This window comes from Camellia sinensis, chromosome 1 (assembly GCF_055761805.1).
Source record: "Camellia sinensis isolate YWXY chromosome 1, ASM5576180v1, whole genome shotgun sequence".
In the NCBI taxonomy this organism is placed as follows: domain Eukaryota; kingdom Viridiplantae; phylum Streptophyta; class Magnoliopsida; order Ericales; family Theaceae; genus Camellia; species Camellia sinensis.
In genome coordinates, this window is record NC_138961.1 from 210,093,992 (window position 1) to 210,109,038 (window position 15,047).

A 15,047-nucleotide genomic window follows, 5' to 3' on the forward strand; every position below is an offset into this window, starting at 1 on the left:
CATTCACAAATGCTCAAAATAGTGCGTGCCATACACCACATCTGGAGTAAACTGAGTGCCGTCTGCAGGTGGTCTAACCTCTGATCACATCACATTATCCCCCCACAAGTTCACTGATCAAGTGCCAATAGACTTTGCAGAGCTTGGTGCGACGATGACCTCATTGTCGATCAGATTTTGTATCTCGTGGTGAAGACGGACACAACTGTCGGTGTCATGACCGGTTTGTTGATGGAAGGCACAGTACTTAGCCGGGTCATGCTTTGCAGGGAGAGGATCGGGTAGGGGCCGTTGTTCTAACGGTTTCAGATGTCCTTTCCTGAGTAGGACCCTTAGACCTTTAGACAAAGGCATAAAGAGTGGGGTGAAAACCCTCTTGCCTCGGGGTAGATAGCCCGAAGTTCGGGGGTTTGAAGTGGATGCACCAACAAAGGGGGTGGCTGCTCTTGGTGTGGTGGTGGCGACCATGCCCACGTCTGAAGTCCTAGCAGCTGCATCACTGCTGGTGGTCGCATTCGAACTACGGGTAAACGCCCTCCTGGGTTGCTCCTCCTCCTGGTCAATGATGCCCTGCTTCATAGCGTCCTCGATCTGTACTCCCATCTCATGTAGGTCTGAAAAGGTAGGGAAGGGGAGCACGATCATTTTCTGCATCAGTTTGGGCTGGAGGTTGCGCATAACCATCCGTATTTGATCCTTATCCGTTGGCCTAATGGTCATCATTGAGGCCTTGGCCCTCCAGCGGGCCACGAATTCTGAGAAGCTCTCCTTTGGCTCTTGGCGGGTGACTTCAAGATCACGAGTTGTGACCTTAATCTGTGCGTTGTAGGAATATTGATCACTGAAGGCCTCAGCCATCTCTTCCCAATTCTGTTTCACAGAGTTCTCTAATTTTGCATACCAGATTGCGGCTATCCCAGACAGGGTCCGGCCAAACAATGATAGCTTTTGTAATCTGGTGAGGCCCATCGGCCTTAGAATGTCTGAAAACAGCCGCAAGTGCACCATGGGATCCCGGACCCATCGAAACGGTCAATATGTGGCATCTTGAATCTGTCAGGCAGCGTTACAGCCGAGTCTGTATACCAGTCTTCAATGTCAGGAATGGAGTGGGCCCCCTGAGATTTCTTGAACAATTTCTCAAGCTTGCTCACTTTCAATGCTATGGGGTCCGTCTCGACATCAAAGGGGAGGTCTGGTAGGTTGGTGGGTGTTTTAGATAGCTGGGGTAGAACTGGGGGCGGAGCTAGCCCTGTCGGAATGTCCGTATCTTCCTGGACATTAGCTGTCTCCCCGAGTGTTGGAACTCTTGGTGGGAGAGGAGCCTGGTGTGAAGTAGATACTCCAGTTTGCTGCTCTAACCTGACAATTGTCTCTGCTTGTTGGGCTATGACCACAGCCTGTTGCTTGGCGAATTCTGCTTGATGGACAGTGTCTTACTGTATGGCTTTCATACTATCCTGGAGCTGGCGCACCATCCCTTCCAGACCCGACATATTGTCCTGATCTAACTGAGCTATCGGTATATCTGTGTCTGCAGTAGGCTCGGAAATCTCAACCCAACTGCTCAAAGATCACTGATCTAGTAGCTGTTGTACTGGTGGTTTGTGTCTGACTAGCCTTCTCTGGCCCTGATTACCCTTGAACTGAGTCTCTGACCTGACAAAGTCTATCAGCACAAAGTCCGATGAACCTCAGGGGATATCAGAGCCTTCTGAAGCTATGGTTCTAGGACTACCTAGCAAAAGAGAAAACATGCAGCATCTCAGCCCAATTTCACTGGAACAGATAGCAGAACGACTGTATCAATACTGATAACTGTTCCCCAAATATCTGTCCTAAAATTGATACCCTCGGGTAAAACTGATTCCCCAAATACTGATGCTGATGCCCACAAGCCTGATACTCAAACTTGCAAACTGATACATGCATTCCCTGTAGAGGCACACTCTAAAGCACATAGCAGATAAGTGAGAGCTAAAACACCCCTAAGTTGGGGTAGGGTTTTCCTGTCCTATTTTGTCAGGAGCTAGGGTTTCACTATGCACGCAGTAGTTTTCAAACAACCTAACATCGGGTAAGCAACCTGTCGTAGTTTGGAATAGTCACTATGGATTTCGATATGCACTAGGTCGAATGGTCGAAAAGGGTGCCCCGGTAAAACCGGGGTTTGTGTTCCCATACTGTCAGAGCCCGTAACCGGTCAGCCTTATGGCATGCTTTGACAAAGTCAAGCCTCCGGCAAACCGTTGAGGAATGGCAGATGGCAAACACGGTGTCCTAGGCGCACCAATGCACATGCAATGCAAAGAGACACATAAATGAAATCAAAACAGGATATCATGAGTTCAAGTCAAGCTCTCTAAATCCCCAGCAGAGTCGCCAGAAACTGTAGACGCGCCCGCGTGAGGCCTTACGTACTACAGTTCGGACTCAATTTGTGTCACGGTTCTTAATCTGAACCAAAGAGTCCAAATCCGGCAAATCGTTTTGAGAAACAGATTTTTGAAAAGAAGTGCCAAACATGGACTGCTTTGCCAGATACAGAGTCGCCATCTAAATATTTTTTTATGGGGAATTTAGGAAACCCTAACTCGGTGCCAAACGCCACGTGTCCGTCATCACCAAAGTTGCCTCGGCTCGGGAGCTTGAGTACGATTGGGAAAGGTCAGCTATGAGCACCCCCTCTCGCCCGATCCGAAGATCGGCCTCTACTAACCGTGATATCCATTTTTGAAAACGTTATGTGTTCTTATCCCGATTATTAGCCTAGAATTACTATGTTATGCGCACAGCACAAAAGTATAGACTAGATCGCCTAATTTGGAAATAAGCATTGCATATTCATTTATTTTGAAAAATGTTTTGGAATTTGCTGCTCGCAAGTAGGCTAAAACACGGATTTCAATGAGCTATTCCAACTTAGACAATCCAACCTTCACCCACAGGCATTCAAGCAGTTTATATCACATAAGCATCTAGCCACATGATAAGCATGCTATCATGTCAACACTCACATGTATGCGGTATGCTAAAGCATGAATGCTTACCGAGTACTCCGAGCCAAAACAAAAACTAGTTAGTAATCATATGCATGATCCTAGTTCATGTTAAAATGGCTAATGCAACACGTGCAAAATGCGACTAAGATAGGCTCGGCTAATCTATAATGACATGTGAAATGCTACAACTAATCACGTATTCAATTTGGAATTGAAATACAAATGCAGTTAGAATGATGCATCGAGCCCGGTGCATGCAAGACAAATGAATGATGCACGCATGCATAGCATAAGGTATGCTAAATTAAACATGACCTATTACTAACCATCAAAGCAGGTAAGTAAAAGGGAGAAAGAAGTGGGGGTTGAAAGACATGCACACATTCACCCACACTTATTACAAATTCGGCCTCGCTCGGAGGGACCGAAAGAATAATACAAATTAACTAACTCGCAAGCTAATTAATTATTACAAATCACCTAATTAATTAACAAATTAACTAAGCTAAGAAAAGCAATAAAAGGGGGACCTTGGGAAGAGGGTCCAATGTACGCGTGCTCGGGTCTTGCTCGGAAGTCCACTGCCATGCACAAGCTGCCTCTGTTTTCCCTGCTCTGCTCCTCTGAAGGCTGCCAAAATCTCAGGATGTGCTCACTGGATGTTGGGGAATGCCACCGGCTGGAGGGAATCATCATCGGCTGTGATTTGGTGATCATCGGCTAAATATGAATCCATCGGCCACTGATGGATTGCCAGTCGGCACTCTGTGCAGTCAATCGGCAAAAAGTTCCTGCAGAATCCGTTTGACAGCAGCAGAGGACAGAGCTTTGCATGGCAATGCAATTCAAGCAATGTATGCACCAACCATATCCCTTATCATGTTTATGACTCAAAGGGACATGGTCCTTGGTTCTCGGACCATCAATCGCGCATTTCAATGCGTGATGGCCCAAGAGACCAAGTTATGCATGTTGGTTTCAAATGCAATGCAAGCCAACAAACAAAGGCCCAACTCCCATCACTAAATCAAGGAACAAGGCATGCATGCTAGATGGAGTGCAACCTAGGCATGTGAACTAGCATGCAACAGGGGCATACAATGCATTTATGCAAGTATGCAAGCAAACATGCAAGGTAAGCGTGCAAACAAGCAAAGGATGAACTTAAGCTCGTTTGGGCAGCCCTTAAGGAAGCCCAAAACAGTGGCCATCAACCAAGGAAATGAGGCCAAATGCACATGCAAACATACATGACAACATGGACTAACATTTAAGCACATAAAGGCAACTTTTAAGCGCACTTTAAAAGAGGCATAGCATGGACAATTAACATGCAAATGAAGCTCTGAAAATCATGCTATAGGAGGTGCCAAACTAACTAAACAAAGCAAGCATATCATGCAACCAAGTCCAACACCTAAGGCTCACCAAAGAGGCATTGGACTACACTTATAAAGACCAAACATGGCATGATTTAAGCAACTAAAATCAGGGTTTTAGCATGTCAAAATGAACCCCAAAAACCACTTAGATGACATCTAAATGACTTACACATGGAAGCATGCACAAATGCACTTTTAAGGAGCATGAAACACAAACTCTTGAAACATCAAAGAGCCATGAAATGCAAGTATACAAGCATGCTAAGTGGACTGAAATGACATGGAAAATAGTCCCAACTCACTAAATCAAAGCAAGTAATGCATGCTATACACTCACATACTTGAAGCCTACAAGCTAAAATGCAAAGGGACTATGCAATGCATGCTAAACTCGACCCAAACAACTAAGGACAGACCTTAAACATGGCAAAATAAACATGAAAGATTCACAAAGCCAAGCCTAAAGCATGCTAGAACAATGGTTTACAACCTAAGGCATGTTAAGGCAACAAAATGGCATTACAAGGTATGTATGCTAAGCAAGCATGGTGTACCAAAACTAACTTAAAACAATGCTATATCATGGCATAATAAGCATAAAAAATAGCCAAGGCATGGTCAACATGAGCCTAAGCTAGGTGCTCCCTCAAGAGGCAAAAAAAATGATCCTTTTCAAGGACAACAAGGAGAGGGAGTGGCCCTCTCCTTCTTGGGACCTCAAGGCACCATCCTCACCTCTGAAATCCCTCAAGATTTTAGTGGTGAGGAGGTCCAAACACCAAGGTCTCGGAGCTCACCCAAAATGGCACAAAATGGAGCCTTACAAGGCTTAAGAGGGGTCAAACAACCCCAAAGCTTGAAGCAACCTTAAACAACTATTTAGAGGGTCTAAAAACAGAACTTTTTTATGTTATACACTAAGCTCAAAAATAGATGCAAGATAGGCTAAAAAGCTATGCAAAAATGGGGTAAAAAGGGACAAAAGTCTTACCCTTGTAGACCCTCTTCACAAATGGTGGACCAGCAGTCCCCTTAGGTCCAAACCAGCTTCAAAACTTCAAAAACAACCCTCTAGAACCTCAGTTCCAAGAGAAAGGTGTAGTAGTAGGTGTTTGTGTACAAAACTAAGGCTTAAACACACACAATACAAGAGAAGAAGAGATATAGATATAGGATAGATATAAAACCCTAAACCTAGAACCAGAGCTTCTCTAACAATGTTTTCTAACCTTAGAAGAGGGAGGAGAACCCTCCTCTTATAGGAGCTCCCTCTTGCAAAGCTTACAAAACAAGCTTGCTAAGAGGGAAATCCCTCCATACACGTCTATGGAGGGGAGCAAAGGTGGGTGCCAGCTATCACAGCTGGCACAAAATATCTACTAAAAGTAGATGAACAGTGATCGGTCATCCAAAATTGCCATTTTGACAAAATAAATGGCCAATCGGCAACAAAGAATGCCGACCGACAATATATATTGCCGATGGCATAAAATCACTGGCCGGTGGCCTGAAGCCATGGCCAGTGATGTGTGGGGATGCCTCACAAGGCATTCCCTGCCCCTCCAAGGCAAAACACAAGTGTTTGGTGCAAAACCAGACACAAAACAGTCGAGTCGAGAGATCCTGAGGCAGGGCGCGTAGCCGGGACCTCCGGGAACTCAAGACGAACACGAACAAGGATGATCACCGAGTGTTCAAACGATGACGTCCAAGTCTTAAGGACGGTTAAAAATGGGGTGTCTACACATACTTGTACTCCTATCTTTTTTTCACTGTTTTAGGCTGTTTTTGAGTTATGAAAAACTTTGTTTTTATGGGTTGAAATTGGTGCTTTTGGCCATTTAAGGTTAGGGGGTGGTTCATCCCTTATTATTCCTTGTTGTTAAGGCCATTTCACATTTGTTTCCCATTTTCAAACCATCTTTTTTTTTAGGCCTTTAAACACTGAATTTCAGAGTATTTTCAGTGGTGAAAATCATGTTTTGAAATCTAAATATGGAGGGGTTAGCCTCCCCTCCTTGTGTCTTGTTTGCTAGCCTAGTTGGTGCCATGCTTTAGCTTATTTTTCTAGCTTGTTGTAGCTTAATTCCAGCATGTTTTAGCCTCTGATTTAGGTTGTTTTAACTCTGTTTTGGGATGGTCGTTGCATTTGAGTCTTGTTTTTCATGCTTGTATTGTAATAGTCCTCACAAGTTTGGTGTTTTAGGCCATTAAACATCACTTGTTTGAATTGATTACATGTTTTTAGAGCTTTTCATATTTAATTTCAGTACTAATCATCTCTGCAACCTCCCTCATTTTTTTGGCTTTTCATTTTGCTTTGAAAGTGGTTTCAAGTCATTTGTTTGCCGAAGTGTGAAATTGAGGTTTCATACTTAATGGTTTAATCCCTTAGGGGGTTCATTACCAATGGTATGAGACTTCTTTCATACTTAAAGCAACTTGTGTCTTGAGTCTTCTTTCCATTAGAGGACTTTAATTCACCTTTTGGACTTCATTGGATTAAAGAATGGTTGGTAAGTTAAAATGAGTAACTAACAACTTGGGACTAAAAAAATGAGCAAGATAATAACTTGTGTGTTGTGTGTTCAATAGGACGTTAATTGAACACAAGAAAAATTGGGACATTTCATACTCAAAGTGATGAAATGTGTCAAGTTTCCAAAGTCTCCATTGCCTTGATCATGCATGATAGGGTGATGGTTTTGTGTGTCTCATTTTGTATTTATTGAACTTGCACATCTTGAATCACAAGCCATCATGCAATGAAATTGCTTGAGTTGGTGGTTTGTAGCTTAAGTTCACATTTCCTTGGATTTGTTCATGAAAAGGAGGGGTGAGTTGTGCAAACAATTTGTGAGAATACACTATTTTTGATCTATTTGTCTTCTGTTGCAGCAAGATGAACCAGTGCATCAGTGGCCGGCAGGTGGCCGACAACATTCACTAGTGGCTAGTTGGCCACTGATGCAAACCTCAATAGAATGTTTGTAAGGTTGAGCAAAATGGTTCTGGAAATGTTCAACTCTGCAAACAGAGGATTTTGGGAGCAAAACGGAGGCCTTTTTGATTGAAGATCGAGCATGTGCATACACATCTTTCATTTCCGAGGTGGAACAACAAATTAGCTTAGTTTAATTACTTAGTTAAATTATTAGTTGCAATTGTTTTGTAATTATTTAATTAGTTAGTTAGCTAATTAGTTCATTTGTTGTTGTAATAATTAGTTAATTTAGCTAGTTATTCATTTGGTTTGGAATAGTTAGCTTAATTAGTTTAGCTTAATTAGCCTAATTAGCTTAGCTAGCTTATTTTTTCGAACCCTCCTCCGTGAGAGCATAATGTAATAATGTTTATGTCTTCCCTTTTACTTAACTGCTTTTGATGGTTAGTTTAGGAGCATCACGTTTCAATTAGCATACCTTATGTTTGCATCCATTCATCTTGTATTGCATGCACCAATGCTCGGCACATCATTCAAACTGCATTGTTATTTTAATACTTTTTTTGAATACGTGTTTAAATGCATGCTATGAAATCGTTGCAAATGCCATATTAGTAGCCAAGCCTACTAATTGCATTCTTCGCATGTGTTGCATTAGCCATCTTGCATAGTTAGGAATCATGCATTTTTCTAACTCCTTTTGTTTATCTTAGCTTAGAGTATTAGGTAAGTTTTTAATGCTTTAGCATACTTTCATGAGTGTAAGTGATTGCCATGACTAGCATGCATGCCATGAGGCTAAATGCTTACTTGATAAACTGTTTGAATGCCTGTGGATGAAGCTTGTTGCTTGAATTGGAACAATTCAATGAATGTACGTTTTAAGCCCACTTTGTTGTGTGACAAATTCGCAAACTTTAAGCCCACTTGAGGTGGCAAATTCAAACCCCTTTCACAAAACAAACATGAAATTGAGTTGTTCCAATTCTTGCAATTTTAGTCTATACTTGTATGCATGCATCACATAGTAATGCTAGCCTAATAACCAGAACAAGAGCATATAATGTTGATAAAAAATCATATTATGATTAGTAGAGGCTGATCTTTGATCGGGCGGGCGGGGGTGCTCAATTCATGACTTTCCCCTCTCATACCTAAGTTCCCGAGCTGAGGCAACTTTGGTGATGACGGACATGTAGCCTTTGGCATGAGTCATGGGTTTCCTAAATTTTTCCAAAATAAAATATTTAGGTGATGACTCCGTATCTGGCAAAACAGTCCAATTTTGGCATTTTTGATCCAAAAATCAATTTTCCAAACAATTTGTCGGATTTGGACTCTTTGGTGTTTATTAATTTCATATTGCACTTGTGAGATTAGATTCAGAATCGCGGGAGTCCGAACTGTAGGGCTTTCTTTTCAAACCTTTCGTGTGGGGGTGCGAAAAAGCCGAGCTACACTTACACAAGACCAAAGATTGTCAGTACGAGAAAGCGGCCATTTATCTTTAACAGACTCTGTTTCTGCAATTTCAATCTCTAGTGAGACTAATCTCATTTCCCTATAGACTCAAGGGGTGCATTCACGTATAGTCCATCTTTCTATTCAGGAGGGAGAAGACATGGTTGAGGCCACATGCCGCTATTACATACACAGACAAGTCTTCCCTGTGAAACCTGAGAATGTAGTGGATTCTAGGAAGGATTTCAATGAATGGGCCATATCTTTGTCTTTTCCATTTGGTGATAGATTGAGGAGAGGGACTTCTTCTGTTGGCGTCTTTGCCTTCCCGCCAACAGTAATAGTGACCAACTTTTCCTTTGTAGTGCTGGCAAACTTCATTCTTGCATTTTCAAGAGAAGCAATACACTTGGATAACAAATGGAATTTGGGAATCTTCGATCATGTTCCATCCACTTTTGTTAGTGCTCGTATGACTTGTATGAAGTTCACTCAAATAGACAAACTTCTCACCATTGCTCGTGTGCTTGAATTCTTGCTTGTACAATGGTGTCCTCTGCAACAGCTTAATAGAGTGAGAGATTCCATTAGAATCATGGCCTAGTCAAAATGCATTGTTCCATGTGAGAAATTCTTGAATAGGGAAATGGTTTTCTCTAAGCCAATTGATGTGGTTAGGATTTTACCAAAATTTAGGAAAATCCTGTCCCACATTAGCGAACTCAGTGATATTTCTTCCCAAGGAAATTTTGTGTTGCACAATACTGTGGATGGCAAAACATATGATGGCATTTTGAATTTTCTTGGAGTGCCATCTGTGAATGATAGTTATGACTGGTGTGGAAAATACATCTAAATAGGTAACCTCATGTTACATCCTTCTACAAAGATGTATGTGTGTAGACACTTCATTTTTGACTGCTCGCAAGACTTGTGCGCTTCGTCCTAGGCACTCGATGATGAAAATAGCATTGTGTATGATTCAACTTCTCAACAAAGGAATCCAAGGTCTAGTTCTAAAATAATCCCAAAGCTTTCATATTTACCTTGTTCTTACCTTAGAGGTCCATTTTTGAACATTATGCCATCTTACATTGAGCTTGGAATAGAGGAACAGGGGGACACATTGGGGCCCGAACGGGCCTCATTAAGGGCCGATCGTGGCCATTTGGGGTTGGTCGTGCCTTGTGGGTGATAAACACTATTTTGGGTGGGAGCCTGCCAACTGTCTATTTTTGAAGATATTTTTGACCTATTTTGCTTAAATTCTATAAATACGAGGTTATATCTCTGTTTTAAGGGTTGAACAATTTCCAAAGAGCTTATATACACGCTTGAGAGCCTCGTCTTCCTTGCCAAGCCATCTTTGAGCAAGCTTACTATCTTTGAACTATATCTATATACCTTACAAACCCTCAAACCTTAACCTTCGAGCCTTGGTTGAGCCTTGAGAATCACAATTCAAGCTTGAGAGTGTGTTTGGACCAAGTTTGATTCAGAACAAGAGTGTAGACGTCCCCCGAACGCCCCGGGAGGGTTAGCTCCCGTTCTGTTCATTTGGGGTCACTACAGCTCGGACTCTTGAATGTCGCGGTTCCTAATCTGAACCAAAGAGTCCAAATCCGGCAAATCATTTTGAGAAACTGATTTTTGAAAAAGTAGTGCCAAACATGGACTGCTTTGCCAGATACAGAGTCGCCACCTAAATATTTTATTTTGGGAAATTTAGGAAACCCTGACTCGGTGCCAAAAGGCCACGTGTCCGTCATCATCAAAGTTGCCTCGGCTCGGGAACTTGGGTACGATTGGGGAAGGTCACTTTGTGAGCACCCCCGCTCGCCCGGTCATAGACCGGCCTCTACTAACCATGATATCAATTTTTGGAAAACATTGTGAGTTCTTATTCCGGTTATTAGCCTAGGTTACTATGTGATGCTCACAACATATAAATATAGACCGGGTCGCCCAAATTGGAATGAAACATTTCATACTTGTTTTTGAAAATGGTTTGCTACCCGCAGGTAGGCTTGAAACAATTGATGATTTACTCCAATTCAGATAACCCAACCTTCACCCACAGGCATTCAGGCAGTTATATCAGATAAGCACATAGCCTCATGGTAAGCATGCTATTCATGGCAGCACTCACACGCATGCAAGGATGCTAAAGCATAAAACTCACCGAGTACTCCAAGCCAAAATAGAAATTCATTAGAAATTATGTATGATCCTAACTATACAGAAATGCCTAATGCAACACATGCAAAATGCAATTATAGCAGGCTCGGCTATTCCAAGATGGCATATGAAATGTTACAACTATCATGTATTCAACTTTGAAATTGAAAATACAATACAGTTAGTATGATGCGCCGAGCCCGGTGCATGCAATACAGATGAATGAATGCAAACATGCTGTCATGCTGTATGCTAATTGAAACATGCCCTAATCTAACCATCATAAGCGGGTAAATAAAAGGGGGAAAGACGTGGGGTTGGAAGACATACAACACACTCACGCACACTTATTACAGTTGTGCCCCCGCGCAGAGGGTCCGAATAAATATACAGTCCCAATATTACAGTCCCGAATAAAAGAATGTTACAGTCCAAAATATTACAGAATCCTAATTAATTAACAAATTAACTAAGAAAGCAAATAAACTGGCATGCAAGCCAGGGACTGCCTTGCTTCTGATGGATGATGCATGTCCGGATTGTCTTGCGCGGAAATCCACCGGAATGCCCCAATTAGCCTCTGTTTACACCTGTTCTTGAAATGCGTGCCAAGTCTCAAAAAGTTGCTGACTCTGCGTTTTGCTGCAACAGAGAGCAGGAAAGGGGCATAGCAATGCATTTGCACAGATATATGCATGTCTCGATCCTCGTGCCACCAATCACGCATACCGAGGCATGATGGCTGAGGAATCGAAATGCACAACTCAATATAGGATGAATGCACATGAAACTACAGCTAAAACCTAACTCCATCATGGATAATCCAGAGTGTCGGCGACTGGGGAATTGAGACACAGTCCGTCACTCGGAGTACGAAATGTACCTCGTTTCCCGTGCCCAGGCTAACTCCTATTCCGAACACGATGCAATATGCATGATATGCATGAAATGCAACTGAGATGCCATCCTAACATATACAATGCTATGGAAATAAAATGCTATGAAAATGAGATGCCTTGAAATGCGTGCACACGGGCACGCAAATCGAGGCAATGGTAAATGCAGTGAAAATGAGATGCGTCAAAATGCGTGCACACGGGCACGCAAACCGAGGCAATGGTAAATGCAGTGAAAATGAGATGCCTCAAAATGCATGCACACGGGCACGCAAACCGAGGCAATGGTAAATGCAGTGAAAATGAGATGCCTCGAAATGCGTGCATACGGGCACGCAAACCGAGGCAATGGTAAATGCAGTGAAAATGAGATGCCTCGAAATGCGTACACACGGGCACGCAAACCGAGGCAATGGTAAATGCAATGAAAATGAGATGCCTCGAAATGCGTGCACACGGGCACGCAAACTGAGGCAATGGTATATGCAATGAAAATGAGATGCCTCGAAATGCGTGCACACGGGCACGCAAACCGATGAAATGATAAATGCAATAAAAATGAGATGCCTCGAAATGCGTGCATGCGGGCACGCAAACCGAGGCGATGATATGTGTCTCGAAATACGTGCACGCGGGCACGCAAATCGAGGCGATGATATGTGTCTCGAAATACGTGCACGCGGGCACGCAAACCGAGGCGATGATATGTGTCTCGAAATACGTGTACGCGGGCACGCAAACCGAGGCGATGACGGAATGTGATGAAATGATACGGAAACATGATATGGACTTATACCAACATGAGTGAGCCTCAGCCATACTCACATGGGATGCCGACGGATGAAAATGAAGTGCCTCGAAATGCGTGCGCACAGGCACGCAAACCGAGGCGGTGACAGAATGCGATGGAATGACATGAAAACATGATATGGACTTATACCAACATGAGTGAGCCTCAGCCACACTCACATGGGATGCCGTCGGATAAAAAAGGAGTGCCTCGAAATGCGTGCACACGGGCACGCAAATCGAGGCAATGACAAAATATGATGAAATGACATGAAAATGACAAATGGGCTTATACCAACATGAGTGAGCCTCAGCCACACTCACATAGGATGCCTGGGGATGAAAATGAAGTGCCTCGAAATGCGTGCACACGGGCATGCAAACCGAGGCAATGACAAAATGTGATGAAATGACATGAAAATGACATGCAATCATTCTAATGGAATTTCAGCAGTAAAATATGGGGGAAAACAGTCCCGAAATGAGGCGAAATGACATGAAATGCAAGGAATTGTCCCGAAATGCGAATCTAGGCACCCGAAATGGCCTATAGCTATGCCAAACATGCACAATATGGACATGCTATGCAAATACAGAAGCTAGACAGTCCCAAAATATGCACTTTCACAGTTATAAACATGGCCAAACAGCAAGCATAGGTATGGCAAAAATGGCATGCAAGAATAGGGGCCAAAAGAGGGGTAATGAAGCAAGTGGTATAAGAAAAACCCAAACTGAAATATTTACTTCTACAACATTGAAGAGGGACCAAAAATATGAATATTTACAGTTTATGGCAGCCTCAAAATCAGTATACAAACATGATAGAAATGTGATGCAAAATAAGGCTCAAAAGTGGCTATAACATGAGGTATGCAAAATAATCACCAAACAGCCAAAGACCCTTAACAAAACATGTAGAATGGACCAAAATAAGCACTTTTCAAGAACTGTAAAATGGCCAAAAACAAAAACATGGTAGGTTAACTAAACATGCAAGAATGGGGAATAAAAGAGAGATATAACATGAAGTGACCTATGGAGGCCCCAAACCATGAAAGGACCTAAATGAAACATGAATAATGGACCAAAATAAGCACTTTTTCAGAACTGTAAAATGGCCAAAAACAAAAGTATGATAGGCTGCCATTGCATGCAAGAATGGGGAAGAAAAGAGGAGTATAAAGGTAGGTACAACATGGAAGTCCCAAATGGTGTTGAGCCCTTCTTCAATGTTGAAGAGGGGCTCAAAATAAGCCTCATATAAGTTTACAAAATGCTCGAAAATAAATTGCTCATGGGCCAAAAATAGCATGCAAAACTATGACATACAAGAGGGTCAATGAAGCAAGTGTGTCATGGAGGGCTCAAACAGGGTTGAGCCCTTAATGAAAAGTGAAGATGAGCTCAAAATAGGGCCCTTTTCAGTTAGGGCCGGAGCTTGAAACAAAAAGCAAGTGGGGCTTAGAAATAGATCAAGAAAAAGGGTCAAAAGGGTAAAAGTATTACTTACCCTTGAAGACTCAAACTTTTGTTGCTTCTTGGATGAATTTGCAGCTTCTTTGGCCTTTGAGAAACCTTCCTTGTTGCTGGAAATGAGGTAGTGGTGGTAGAGCTTGGTGGTGTAGAAGGAATGATGGTTAGGGACTTAGGGTTTTTTGAAGAAATGAGAGCTATGGAGATGGAGTTCTATATGGGAGCTTGAAGAAGAGTTTTTTTTCCAACCCCAACAAAGGAGGCCACCAGCTGGTTAAAAGGGTTCAAAAGGGGGTGTAAAGGTGGGGGAGAAGGAGAGCAAAATTCCCCCACAAAATATCCCCCGGATAAATATCTTGTCTGGGGGATATTGCCCCACAGCTGTAAAGTGCACAGTGCAAGGAACACGGCCGGCCTATCACTTTTGTTGCAGGTGGCCGGCCGGCCACACCCCCTAGCCGGCCGGCTAGGGGTCAAAAGGTTCAATGAGATTTTCTGGCCGGCCAGCTACTGGGGAGGTACTCCCATGTGTGTACAACACAACCATGTGGTTAAAATTCCAAGAAAGTGGGTCTAAGGGGTTCAACATTAGCTCGGAAAGAGGGGTTCAAAAGGGTCAATTTGAATTACTGGCTGGCCATGAACTTTTAGGGGCCTCTCAGGTGTGTAGATCACAGATATGTGGTTCAAATTTCAAGAAAAAGGGTCCAAGGGGTTCAACATTAGCCCGGAAGAAAGGGGTCAAAAGGGTCAGGTAACCTTAATGGCCGGCCACCAACTTTTAGGGGCCTCCCCGGTGTGTAGATCACAGATATGTGGTTCAAAGTTGGCAACACTAACCCTAGGGTGTTCAACATTAGCCCGGAAGTTGGAAAAACGGGCGCCGGGAGGCTCCAGAGGAGAGATAACTGGCTACTAC

At 43.0% G+C, this 15,047-nt stretch overlaps 1 protein-coding gene across 1 annotated transcript; it reads left to right on the forward strand.

Annotated features, from left to right (window-relative positions):
- Positions 1–8,949: 8,949 nt before the first annotated feature.
- On the forward strand, positions 8,950–9,393 carry LOC145822403 (uncharacterized). Its single transcript, XM_082919329.1, has one exon. The coding sequence runs from the start codon at positions 8,950–8,952 to the stop codon at positions 9,391–9,393; it is 444 nt and encodes a 147-aa protein (XP_082775455.1).
- Positions 9,394–15,047: the final 5,654 nt, after the last annotated feature.

Coding starts and splice junctions, on each gene's coding strand:
- LOC145822403 (XM_082919329.1), top strand. CDS start 8,950: ATGGTTGAGGCCACATGCCGCTATTACATACACAGACAAGTCTTCCCT.